The following is a 13,674-nucleotide window of genomic DNA, read 5'->3' as shown; positions in this document are numbered from 1 at the left end:
TATTATTATGGTGAAGACATTGTTTTTATGACATCAAGCGTGTTGACACTTCTCATAACCATATAATCATTAACCATTCTGGCCACAACAGTCGGCTTTGGAATATTAAACTCGAAACTTTAGCACCACCCAGAGGCAAAACAGCACTCTGATTGCCATGATCACTTTAAAACAGTAAATATGTCTTCGAGCACTGTCAGAAAAAAAGATATTGTCCAGGTAAATGTACCTTAAATACATTTTAAAGGTTCACTACATCCACTTTTCCATGGGAAAACTTTGTCCCTTTATATAACAAGGTGGATGGAATCTTCACAACTTAAAAATATAACTGCTACAGAATAAGGTACCATCATGTTCCCTAACTAATGATACTGTAGACATATCTTTGAGTATACAATCCTAAAGACTGCAGTTCTACCCTATCAGGTATAGTGTTCTATGACAACGCATACTTTCTACTTTTTTCTAATGAGCGTTCAGTATATTGTTATTAAACACTACGAGGCCTCAATACAATGACCCAGCTTTTACTCTAAACAGGCACATAAATGCTTTCTTAGAACAATCACTGCCTCAGACCTTGAAATGCCTGATGCTCAGAAAGTTTAATTTGTGAGAGAGGCCATCAATCACTTCTATGTCAGGACAAACAGTACTAGAGCAAAAGGTAAAACTATGATCTGCAGTGACACAAGAAGACCTTTGGGAACTAGATGTGGTTGAAATGCCTTTCCAGCAGTGCCAAGAGCTTTCCAAAGAAAAGGAACTACCAAGACATTATGTTTCTCTCTGAAAACCTGAAAACTGAGACCACTTCCATGCCAACAGATATTTCTGGGGATTAATAACTGAAATTGCCACAAAGGTCGTTTTGTTTGGAGTTACACATTCCCCTGTTATTTACTTTGTCAATAGAACGCCCCAGATCTCCCCTGCAGTCACCTGACCCGGGTATATAAGACCGAATCAGTCTGTCTGCAGTGTTCCTTCACCATGGACAAAGCTAGCATTTTGGTTCTTCTCTCCTCAGCACTTGTCTTCTGCCAGGGTGCGCCTGTGGTAAGTTACTGATCCGGGTCAGACAGCTCAGCCATGGGACCAGCACTGATTACGATTCTCAAAGTAGAGCCTTTTGTAATGCAGACTGAATCATTGAGTAAACAGAATATTCAATTGTCTAATATTGAAATTACAGACGATTTTTGCTAGGATTTCATTCATAATACTAAGTCCTGCTTTAGACAGCCACCGTATGCGGCATGATACTACTGAGTACAGACAGACACCATCTAAATGCCAAAGGAAGTGGTTGTAATGTTCAGCGACAGTTACAGTTAATGTTTCGTCATCCGTTCAGCATTTATTTCCTACACTGCAGCATTGCACAGTGTTGTCTACTAAACGTTATATAACATTGCTACACTTATCTTTCTTGATATCTTGGGTTGGAACAGAGATTATAATATGGCTCAGAAGATGAAATTATTATCACTTTTAACTTGTTAAAGTGTGAGGATTCAGTCTTATTGGTTATGTAAGCAGGGGTCGAACAGGACACTGGGCAGTAAGGATTTAATAAACAGTATGATTATTGCTTACTGTTGGTGGTCATTTAAATGCTAAGTTGAAAATATTTAAATATGCTAACCTAAAAATGACTAAATGAATGAAAGGAAAGTTTGATCCGGCTCCTCCTTTCAGATCAAGCTTAAGGTTTAAGACAGATTAGTTTATTTAGAGCCTGTTAGAACTACCAATTATTAGTTACAGAGTTAGGAGGGTTTTTTTTTATATATTTATATTTTATACATTTATATTTCTTTTGTAATAAGAATTTTTCTTATATAATGTGATTCCATGACTGACAAAATGTTATGACTGTTTTCCAGACAATTTAACTAAAGGTGAATGTAAAGCTCTGCTCACACACTGTACAAACATATTTTGTCATTCATATTCCGCTCTAGGATCACGGCGGTTCGGATTCTCATTGTCCGTTAACCGTAAAGATCTTGGATGCAGTGAAGGGCATTCCTGCTGGAAACGTGGCACTTAAGGTCTCCCGCAAAGGCACTAATGGGACATGGGAAAAGATAAGCAGCGGGTAGGATAATGTTCACTAAAACAGTGCATGACACAAAAATACTTGTCCAACATCTCAAGTATTTGAGAAATAAGTTAGGATGGTAGCACAAAGATTATGAAGGATGGTTCCATGATATTATCTATCCATCATTTTGATGTTTTTGGGATGGCACAGCACTCCAGAATTGAGATGATGTGTGAACACCACCTTTACTGGGTGCATTACTATAATCCTAATCTGTTGCTTTCTAGGTCAACATCTCAATAATCTTAATTTCCCCCCCCAAACCCCCGTTTCATCCGCCCTACAGGACAACAGACATAGCTGGTGAGGTTCATGAAATTATCACAGAGCAGGACTTCACACCTGGTGTATACCGTGTGGAGTTTGACACCAAAAACTACTGGAAGGCAGAAGGTCGCGCACCTTTCCATGAGGTTGCCGATGTGAGTAGACAGCCTGTGTGAAAAGCAGCAGGCCCTGCTAATCTCATTTTCTCAATTGCTTATAGAAACTCTGGGACTTGATTAGCTTTTCATGACACAGAACACTTGGATTTTATTAGTCCAATAGAGCCTTCAACCTGGCTCCTGTTTGTAAAGCCTGATAGGTTTGTTCGCTTGATTCTACACCCAAGAAAGCACTAAGTAATCAGAACCCGTTCTTTTTCAGTAAAGAGTTTCCTTTAAGAGATATAGTGTGGCCCATATTAGTGTTAGTTTGCGAATTTGCCTATGAGTGAGTAAACTGGACTCTGACATTCAACTGCTCATTCAGTAAATACTGGCAGAATTCCAAACAGAATACCGTTTTTCTGGATGCCAACCAAGTGCTGCATTTTTTTTAAAGTAAGAGAGTAAATATTTAAGAACATATATGTTTTCTATAGACACATGTCCTTAAATAAATGCAATGGCTGTAGATAAGCCCTGGATGGACAATTCAGGGATCATACATAACACATAAGTACTGTACTTGGACACAGTTCAAGCCCATGTGTGTGGACTGAAATGTTTCCAGCCTATCAAAAGTGTGCTGTTTTTTTTCTTGTTTGTAGGTGGTGTTTGAGGCTCACGCTGAAGGCCATCGCCACTACACTCTGGCCTTGTTGCTGAGCCCCTTCTCCTACACTACTACAGCTGTAGTGGTCAAAGCACACGACTGAAGATGCAGATTTAAGATGCATCTTAACATCACAGGTAGCCATACACGTGAAATAGAGGGGTGTGGGGTTGCTTGGCACAGTTTTCATCCTATACTGTATTTCCCAGGCATTTCAAACAGGGTTCCTTCCACACCAAATCTCTGTGAAGAGTAGCATCTTCCTTCATCTAATGCTCTGTATTAAATCCACAAACAGCCAATGAGCTGAATTAGGTCAGTTTACTGATGCAAAACACTCAAGTCTGGAGTGCTTTGACCTGCAAGGACTAGTCTGACACATGCAGGTTAACCCAACAGCAAATGAAAGCTGAACATCCTAATGCCAGAAAATATTTGCCGTTGCATATTGTGAACCTTCGCCAACCAGCCTAAACATGGCGATGGCAAGTTAAAATACTATAATTACATAATATGTTTGTTTCAGTGAAACATTAGGAAGTTTCTCATTGTATTGAAAAGTGGCAGATAATGCACACAGCCTTCCCTTGAGTGAAACTAGAGTCTGTAAAATATCTACTTATATTTCATATTTAATACACAAATAGTTTGGATTCAAAGGGTCCCACTTCATTTGGATGGTCCAATGTAGACAATCTACAGACATGTTATTAACAAAATTTCTGGTGATACTGGTTGATTAATAACATTAAGGTTAGGTCTAGCATTGAGGTTGGGGTTACAGACAAATTTACACACAACTTCAAGCGGAACATTATTTAAAGACAGATTGAGCATCTACAGTGGTCCATCTAAATAAAAGTGATATTTTCATATTAAGACTCACTTATTAAGTGACATACAGCTTGGAGGTGGGAACAACTAATTACAAATTTAAATGTAATTTAATATAAGCAAGGTGTTATGTACTATATATATATATATATATATATATATATATGTCATTTATAAGGTGAAATAATATAGGCCTGCGATAGTGCTCCACTTCAGATAGTCCTGTCAAGCAGCAACCAACCCCACAAACGTTGGGATACAAGTCTTTATTTAGGTAACCAGCTTTATGTCAGCTTTCAAATCATATCAAAATATAGCTGATTTGTGCTAAAAGAATATATTTCCACAATCTATCTTTAAAACATTAACATATTTACTCTGAGACTTTAAAAGAAAAAAGTATTTTAAATGAAATTACATTTTAAATTAAACTCAAGGCACAAATATTAATATTGCAAAAATAATACATCTGTTATGAATACGTCTCAACTTCTCCCACTTTAACAGATTGTAACTTTCAGAGCTCTTGATTAAATGGATTATGATGTTGGACAAATCACTTTTATTTTACACTCAGAAATAAAGGTACTAAACTGTCACTGAGGCAGTACCCTTCTTGTCACTGTGGTGGTCTCCTCAAGAGTACATGTGAATACTTTTAGTAAGGGAACATAACCATAATCCATTAAAATGACCGTTTCAAAGTTGTACTGACTCCACACACCAGCTCATCTCCAGGCTTTTTTTTAAGCTTTAGGTTATGAAAAGGTGCAAATATGTACTTTTCACCTGAGAAAAACATTTAAGGTGCACAATTGGACCTTAAACCCACTGCTGTACATTTGAGGGAACATTTACACTTTTTGTACATTGATGGACAAGAAATACACCAGCACAGAACCTTTATTTCTAACAGTGTAAGAGAGTTCATTCCAGCCATTGTCCCAGGACAATGAACACTATGCCAACCAACCCCATTCTCCTCTACGCGTTTCCAATAGGACCTCAACAGTAAATTCAAACAGTTAAGACAGACTTTCAGACAAAAAAGACAAGGCAGTCACCGCATGTTTTCAACTATAAACTCTTTTTAATGATCATTACAGAGCGTAATGCAGTGAACAAACCAGCAACGCAGTGAACAGACTGGCAAAACAAAGATCTGGAACCAGGATTGTACATGTCAGTTCTAGCAGTCACCATCTCAAGACATCCTGCTTCTGAAACTGGTGTTACAGCAAAAGTGGACCCTCAGAAATGGAGTAACAAAGACACAGAAGAAAGCATCCTCCTGATTTTCTGCTCCAGTTCATCAATCAGACGCTTCAGAGGTCTACATACACATATCTCCAGATTCAAATTAAAACTTCTGAAAAATAACCGTGCACTCATCATTTTATTATCCACAACCACCTCACTGCATCTCTCAACCCCAATAATGCAAATGTGTAAAATAAAGAAAAAAACTCAAGGCACAAATATGAATACTGCAAAAAACTGTAACACTATGTTACAAATCTGTAATGTGAACACCTCTTTAAAATTCTCTACTTCTCATTTTTCAAAAACACAAATGGACAAGAGATGAGGTACAGTTTTCTTTTTGTGGGGGCAACTGGCTGAAATTGAGATAAAATTAAACTGAACCTGCGGATCGAGCACAGTACTGAACACCATGTCCTTCATAGCTACAACTAAGTAAAACAGGTCAAAGGATCAATAGCTCCTTTCAATAATACAGATATGCATAAAACACTGTGGGCATGTGCCAATTTAGTAATACAGAGATTAGATAGAAGGCTGAACCTTCTAAACCATGAAAATGTTTAATAAGATACTAATAATGGCAAATGAGGGTGATGTACATTTCTACTAGCTTACTAGTACAAGATTCAAATCCAAATTCTTTATTAACAAACGTTTTTGATGTGGTGTGGGTAGCTTTCAGTCATGGTTTTGTAGAGATGAAAGCTCACCAGTTACTCATAAAAATGTCAAAGAAAAACAGATAATTACAATTTATGTCAAGGTGAATCAATGTAACAATGTATTGCAATAAGAACACAAGATCTGACAGTATTGCCACCAAATACTGTTAGCCAGTGCCTGTAGATCATAGAATACTGTGCCCTAGTCAGGAGGAAATCTGGTAAATATTACTTGTAATGGTGTCAACACTTAAGGTATCCTATAGTACTTGGAAATAATCCTGTTACACCATGAATCACAGTTTGATGTTCGTCTCTTGTTGCTTGGAAACGGTCAAAGGGTGAGGGAAAAATCTGCTTTCGCACCAAACTAAACCTAACAAGAGTGAAATCAATGTTCTGGGGCGGTGGGGGGGGTCAGTGCTGGTCAGAAAGCTCAAATCAACACTTTTATACAATTATTTATATAGTGTTTGATGCCCAGTTAGCTCTGTAATGTACCTTAATGAGTCACAGCAATTTTCCTGGACATTCTCTCCCTCAACGTCCTACGATCAAATTGGAATAGAAAGGTAGGAGAGAAGTTTACAGTCTACATTTTACCACAAAGCTTTTGAGGCAGACTCAGAAAGCAAAAAGTGGAAATTTACACAAAGAACAAGGGAGAAAATGGTGACTTTGGCACCAGGAATCTCCTTCAGTTCAACATCATCCTTCACTTTTGAACCACATTTCTAGAGCGGAACATGGGCCTACAGACTCTTCATCCCCAGTAGTCAAATGTTTATGGTTGAATGTAACCTCTAACTCTAATAAATGGGCCAAACACAGACTTCAGTCTGAGGCTTAAGAAAAAAAAAAAAAAAATGTAAACAACATGAGACTCAGCACTAGGGACTGCTTCAGACAGGTGTTCACTCATACGGCCCATGCCTCGGCACAATGGCTCAGCTTGGTGCTCTGTGAGGAGAGCCAACACGACAGCGCCTCCAAATGGCAACAGCTAATAACTGAAAAACCTTCAACTGAACTAAATCAGTAGCTCTCCGTTCTGCTCCTGCAGGACCCCCCGGCTCTACACATTTTGGTGTTTTCCTTGCTTTAATACACCTGATTCAACTCAGCTAAATCGAATGTGTACAGGGAAAACACCAAAAATGCACAAGGACCACAACACTAAACCCCAGGGATGCACAGCGATATGGGACTTGTATCTAAATATGGAATCTCTTTATTATTGGCAGATTATTTTAGAAAAATACATGCACTGGACAAATATTTAAAGGTGATTGATATTTTAAAATCCGTTGCACTCTGGATGAACACAACTTTCAGGTGATGCATGGATGCTAAAATGTCTGCATTTGTAACCCTAAATACAGCATTTTGGCCACTGAAGTTCAGCCAAAAAACATAAAACAAATGTCACTTTCAGTTTTCAGGTAAAAAAACGAAAAAGGCTGAAATTTTTGACTGAGAAAAAAAATGGGCCTACAATGAAGCATCAAGATCTAAGACTTTAAAAAATGTAATGGTATTGAAAGTTAGAAACGGTGGCGCAGGAGAGCAAAAGACTTGGATCGGTCAGTGCAGACATAAGATAGTTTGAGCACCTGCAGACAGACAGTAAAGGTCAGCCATGTGAAACTATTTCACGATTTCTGTAAGGGCATTAGACAAGCAGCGTCAAGTATGAAGAGGGTGTACAACACCCAAACACTTGCACTTCAAGTCTGATACCACACAATAAACTCTGCAGCCTGAAATAATAATTTGAAATAATTAAATTCATAAGTGACATTGTCAAAGTGCATAACTTGTCAAAGTATAACTAAGCACTGGAATTTACTGCCTTGGTCTTGAGTTCCATCCTAGTGTCTCCTGAATTTTGGTTATGGCCACAAATTACCATTCCAGTGCATCACTAGTGTAGTCCCAATTTATTGGTATTGGCAATAGCACATATGTACATGAAAAATACTGAATATCAGCACTGGCCCATATTTTCCCCATATCGGTACATCCCTAGTAGATCATCCTGTGCAAGCTGTGCAACATAGAAAAATTATCCAGCGTTCCCAAGATCTTTTCCAGCCCTTCATAATTTGAGAATGTCTCAGCTACAGGGACACTTAAGCCAGTGCTAAAAGTGCACTGCTGATATAGTCAGATCTTTAGGGTAGATGATGTGTGTTTTGCAGAGTCTCCACACACACACACACACACACACACACACGTAGTTCTGCTTAGGACAGATATGATAAATTAACAAAATTATTACTAGCCAGAAAAAAAAAAACACAAAAATAAAGCAACTTATGGTGCATTAACATCTCCAAAGTAAGACTATATACAAAGGCAAACAAAATGTACAAAAAGCACAGCCTACACTTCCCACAGCTTTGAGTGGTCAAAACAAAGTCTTCATCTCCTGAACTCAGTTCTGATGCCTTTCAAGAGTAATACTGATATCACTCTCTCATCCAGGCCCAACTCATGGTCAGACTAGAGTGCAACATCACAACGTACTTCATTACACAGAGCTAGAGCATCATTCACTCATTCATTCGCTTGCTCACTCACTCACTCAGAAACATGCGCACACACACAGTTATTCTCACATACAAAAATGCCAAACCCAGTGAAGGGTATTCTGGCTTTTAGCAGCTGTGAACCCCACTGACCAGCAGGTCTTCTTGTGACCTGCAAAGTCAATTGACTCCTCTAACTTCCTACCCCTTTTATTTTTTCATCTGTACAGTGCACTTTAAATGAGACAGGAAGAAATTCCTATAAATTACACAGAAGCAAGAACAAAAACATCAAATGATACAAAACTAAAAAAATTGTGGCAACAAAAAAGTAAGGCATGCAGCTGATATTGGTGTTTTTTTGTTTATATATGTATATATGTATTCTGTAGAGTCCCCAAACCCCAAGTAATATTTAGTAGTAAGTTTTATAATAAGGATAAGTCCTTGATTCAAAACGTGTCTAGCCGTTTAAAAGAATAGAAAAGAAAAAGAACGAAAGAAAGACAGACACTTAGCTGCCAAAGTAAGAGTGTGTGTGCGCACTGGAATGATGGGCGTCGTTACAGGACTAAGCAACAGCATCATTAAAGAGGCAGGTATTTACAGACCAGTCTGGATCATGCAAGCGCTCACAGCAGTCCTCTGCACAGCCAAAAGAAACGCAAAACAATGACGCTCACATGACAAACACCACTGGAGTGCTCCCAAATGCATCTCAATGCATAAAACAAAATTAAAAAAAAAAAAAAACCCAGAAGTGTACAGTACATACACAAATCTGCAGAAAGAAAAAATACTGTGTCTTAAAATACTACTGTATGATACAAAACGTGCTGTAAAATGTCTATTGGCGTCTAGGCTGCTGCTGAACTGTAAAACTGAGCTTTCTACATTGTCAGCACAGATGAAAATGGAGACACAAAGTGATAATAGCCTAAGAAAATCAGTTAAGGCTTTGTAGTAAACATCTGATTTGTTGACGCTGGGCACTCCCTGCCTTTCTCTCTCCCCCTCGATTCTTTTTCGTTGGTTTTCTTTTCCCATTTTTGGTAGTGTGATGTGAGTTGAGTAGCTAAAGCCAGTATGAACACAGAAACATGCAGTGGGACACGCACAGGCACACGCTTACAAAAACATGGGTATGACCCAACATACACACGACCACACACTCACAATCAACTGTTCGAGTATTCAGGCCTTTAACCTCTTGTCTCTTGGTTTTAAGGTTACTTGGCAGCAGTAGGTACATTATGTTGCGGTCACGCACCTCTCCCCACTCCACGGGTGCTGGATCATACTTGGGTATCGAGGGACAGGTGAAAGACAGGTGAATGGAGGTGGAGTGGTCAGTACTCTGTTATGGGAGCCAACTCAGGGCTCAGGTTAACAGTGATGTTCTTATACAGACTACTTAAAGATATTTCCGGAGAATACTGCAGATTATTCAGGCCATCCAGATGCTGCCTTTCTTTAGAATACCTTAGCAACTTATACCTAAGAGAGAAAGAGAGAGAGAGAGGTACATGTCAGCATCTTCTGTTCATACAGGTTGAGAAGCTGTATGTAAAGAGTTGCACTCACTACGGCAAATACCATGTGTCAATAGTGGGTCGGTGCACTGAAGGTTACACATGCTTACACAAAGAAAGGAACATTTCAGTTCAAGCTTAAAGCAACTTATGCCTCAAACAAAAAGATTGTCACTTGCAGGACTTAAAGCAAGGAAAATGTCGGGTGTTTGGGAGTTGGGTGAAAAAATGGAAGGAAGTGGGACGGGTTCACAGAATGAAGAAATAAATAAATTGAATATGAACATGCTTACTAACAAAACAAACAAACAACAAATAGTACAATAACAAGCTGTTCAAGACAAACAATGGTTGGTATGGTAATTGTACTTGTACTCAAGTCCAAACACAACTTTCACGGCCATAAAGAAAATCCAATACTCCTGTCTTCCAACAGTCATTGCTTATTCCCCTGTGGGTCTCTAAACAGCATGTGTGGCATACTGTTTTCAACTAACTGCTAAATTAGTCTAAAATATTGCAACGACATGAAAAATCTAGTCTACTAACTGCAGAGCTTTCTCAAAGTAAAGCAGGCACGTGCATTATCAAGCAGATTTTTTTTTTGTGTGTGTGTGTGTGTGTGTGTGTGTGTGTGTGTGTGTGCATATACACACACAGTTTTTCACAGCACTGTACTTGAGGCACACTGACAAACAAAATCATATAAGCCATTCAGGTGACATTAACATTTTTATATTGACGTTTTACTGTGAATCATACTGTAAGTATTTTAATTCACGCATGTATTATTAATGATGTTTAGCCTGTTAGCCAGCTGACCAGCCTGGTACTAGTTGAGATGTGGTCAGCCTAGTGGTCCAGGTGAGCAGCGTCAGCATCAAAGATTATTCCTTTAACAGCACAAAGACTTCTTGTGATGTGATGCAGTAATACAGAATTCAGTTGCTGTGAGGCGATCATAGGTGGGCTTATATCAAGTATTTTACAACCAGAACTTGTAATTACACATTTTTTAACCTAAAACGACCCCAGCTTCCCGTCGGGATTATCGCACAGTGCCAGAGAACTTTAGGCCACGTATTAATTCATTATCCATTTTTTCAGCTCCCACAACAACAACAGCAACAACAACTGGTTCTACATATTGTGAAGTTCTCAAAGAATAGCAAGAAATTTTATATTTTGGTTGTGCAAGACACACAAAATGTGTGTTTGAGTGAGCAGACAAATGCAATGTAACAAATACAAATAAGAAAACTAACCTCCCAAGAAACTGCACCTCTCCTCTGTGGTGATGTGGAATTGATTTGTATTTGCCAATCTCTCCCTCGGGCCTGGTCACGTTAAATCCAGCAAAGTGCACCCTGGAAAGTACAAAGTGAAATTCCATATCACACACGATTAATTGAAACATGTGTACACTATCAACACAGGAACACCCAGTATTATGTTTTTCTTATTTTATTATTCTAATAAAACCAACGAGCCTGGTATGAGGTCAGGAAAAAAAAAGGCTTCTGCCAGAGGAGTTACGCTGCATACGTGTACACCAATGGCAACAGAAAAGGTATTTTATGAATTTCAGCATGTAGAACCACAGATTCGTGTGCTGCTGTGTTTTCCATCACTGTATAAAAGATGCATGAAGTTCCCTTTATTGTTTTGATGCAACATGCTTTTGAGCATATGAGCTCATTTACAGCACAGCTTGGATCATTGAGCAATTATTATTAATTTGTTTAATCAGGGTAGCAATAAAGTGTAACCACTGTGTGACTTAAGCCCTATTTGAGCTGGATTAGTTTGTACCAGACAGGGGTGGGTAATATAATTTGTTTGTGATTTAACTAACCAAGTTAGAATAAAAGTAGCTGTAATTTATACCACAAATAGCCTGGATCATCGTGTGCACGATTACATCAGAGTTATAATACAAGTGCCACACTTCCAAACAAATAATGTGCTGAGCATAAAAAAAAAAAAAAAAAAGATTTTTTTTACATGATTGGGCACAATCATACCACATTGCAGGAAACATACTGAACTGTGTCAGTGATGTCATTTCGAACAAAACTACATTACTGAGGGAGCTCAGTAAATTATTTTATAGAAAGTAATTCACTTTGAAATTATTATCCAGAATTAAGTATTACTTAGTACACTTGAAAAACTACAGAATTTGTGACCTTGGGTTTGTGTGAAGTTACTCAGCCATGAAAATTAATTTCAAGAATTTTCATTTACCATCTTAAAGCAGTTCCAGGCTGTAGACATTTAAACCTCTTTTTTACCTTCTGAAAATAGTTGTGGATGACTGCAAGTCTTAGAGGATATCCGTTTATGATGCCGCACAACATCTGGATAAAGTACATCGTGTTGAACAAACGACAGGATCGGAACTGGATTGGGCTTATTTTTACCAAAACTTATTCATTAAAATTTGCCTGAATGTCCCTAAATTTAATAGCTTTAATAAGACAGAATAAGACATTTTATGACCTAAAATTTTTTTAATCTATTTTAACACTTGAGACTTTTTAAGGATTCGCATGAAATCTGCAAACGTACACAATGAGCATACAATTTATGGCATTCCTGGGAATCAAACTTGGGTGACCGATAGTGGCTTGTGGGCCTGTGTGCTTTTAATCACACGCACCTGTTCCAGAGGTCATCATCCTCCCCTCCCCAGCCCCAGAATGCATTGGGAAAACCGTTAATCTTGCGGAACTGCTCCACCGTAAGTCCACTGACTCCCCCAAAGAACTCGCTGTACGGCAGGCTGAAAACAGACACAAACATGCCATTAGACAAAAGTTGAGTTAGTATCTAACCACAACGAGAGTAAAAATTACAGCTTTGCCATTAGGTATGACCTTAAAAGGGCCAGGCAACAGAGCATACGTTTACTACAACACGAACTCACTCAGTACTGAAAGGGAATAATACTACCACTTCTGGAGACAACATACAGAGTAAGCTTAAATGAACCACAGGGCTTTATCTACCATATCACCTGCTATAAACAGGCTTAAGGATACACGCTACACAAAAACACAGAGTATCCTTACATCCCAAAAGTTCTGCAGGGCTCTAAGTGGAAGAACGATGTCTATACTTCTAGATAATTATTCATTGAGGCACACGGCACCACTGCTTCATACAGAAGACAATAAGGAACATGTGCTAAAAGGCTAATTTCAGCTCATCACCTTGGATACAAAACTGTCAGAATGCAGCTGAACTGCTCCCAAGGTTTAAAACTTCAATCTCCCGCTGTAGAGAAACGATAACAGTATAATTCTAAATGCCTGAACGAAAAAGGCATGAAACATGATAAATACACATGATACAGTGCAGGAAAAATTTCCTCCAACTTACTTACATGTACATATACTTGTCAAGCTTTGTAGCGAAGTGCCGAGGCATCTGTCCACAACCATAATAATTTCTGTCATTTTCAGGTATATGATCAACATCATGGAACACCACACAGTCCCAGTCCAGGTCTTTCATCGCCTCCTTGAAGCCCACATTAAACAGCATGGCGCGATTAAATGGCTGTGTACCTGTCTGAAAACAAAAAGAACATCCAGGCTATTATCAGACCTTTTTACGACAGGCTGCAAAACAAAGTAACACCAAGGGTTAAAGACAGGCTGACTGTTTTTGGTCCACAAAGCTATGTAAGAATT

The 13,674-nt window shown here is 38.5% G+C and overlaps 2 protein-coding genes across 2 annotated transcripts in view; one reads left to right on the top strand and one right to left on the bottom strand.

Annotated features, from left to right (window-relative positions):
- The first annotated feature begins 958 nt into the window (after nucleotides 1-958).
- Nucleotides 959-5,365, top strand: ttr (transthyretin (prealbumin, amyloidosis type I)). The gene is made up of 5 exons (XM_017689228.2): nucleotides 959-1,062; nucleotides 1,971-2,107; nucleotides 2,400-2,535; nucleotides 3,147-3,288; nucleotides 5,092-5,365. The coding sequence occupies exons 1-4, from the start codon at nucleotides 997-999 to the stop codon at nucleotides 3,252-3,254; spliced, it is 447 nt and encodes a 148-aa protein (XP_017544717.1). The 5' UTR covers nucleotides 959-996; the 3' UTR covers nucleotides 3,255-3,288; nucleotides 5,092-5,365.
- Nucleotides 5,054-13,674, bottom strand: part of b4galt6 (UDP-Gal:betaGlcNAc beta 1,4- galactosyltransferase, polypeptide 6) — a 25,724-nt gene continuing 17,103 nt past the window's right edge. Inside the window, exons 6-9 of the mRNA XM_017689219.2 lie at nucleotides 13,365-13,552; nucleotides 12,639-12,761; nucleotides 11,242-11,343; nucleotides 5,054-9,941 (exon numbers count right to left, since the gene is read on the bottom strand). Of these exons, the coding sequence (XP_017544708.1) occupies nucleotides 9,794-9,941; nucleotides 11,242-11,343; nucleotides 12,639-12,761; nucleotides 13,365-13,552 (561 nt within the window). The 3' untranslated portion in view covers nucleotides 5,054-9,793. The remainder of the gene's footprint in view (nucleotides 9,942-11,241; nucleotides 11,344-12,638; nucleotides 12,762-13,364; nucleotides 13,553-13,674) is intronic.

The sequence above is a fragment of the Pygocentrus nattereri genome, chromosome 4, assembly GCF_015220715.1.
Source record: "Pygocentrus nattereri isolate fPygNat1 chromosome 4, fPygNat1.pri, whole genome shotgun sequence".
In the NCBI taxonomy this organism is placed as follows: domain Eukaryota; kingdom Metazoa; phylum Chordata; class Actinopteri; order Characiformes; family Serrasalmidae; genus Pygocentrus; species Pygocentrus nattereri.
The sequence above is the reverse complement of the archived record's forward strand: the minus strand, read 5'-3'. Positions and strand labels throughout refer to the sequence as shown.

Bases quoted from the DNA above. Each gene is read 5' to 3' on its own strand.
- ttr (XM_017689228.2), top strand. From the start codon at position 997: ATGGACAAAGCTAGCATTTTGGTTCTTCTCTCCTCAGCACTTGTCTTC. The intron at 1,063-1,970 runs GTAAGTTACTGA...ATTCCGCTCTAG, and splicing joins TCTGCCAGGGTGCGCCTGTG to GATCACGGCGGTTCGGATTC. The intron at 2,536-3,146 runs GTGAGTAGACAG...TCTTGTTTGTAG, and splicing joins CTTTCCATGAGGTTGCCGAT to GTGGTGTTTGAGGCTCACGC.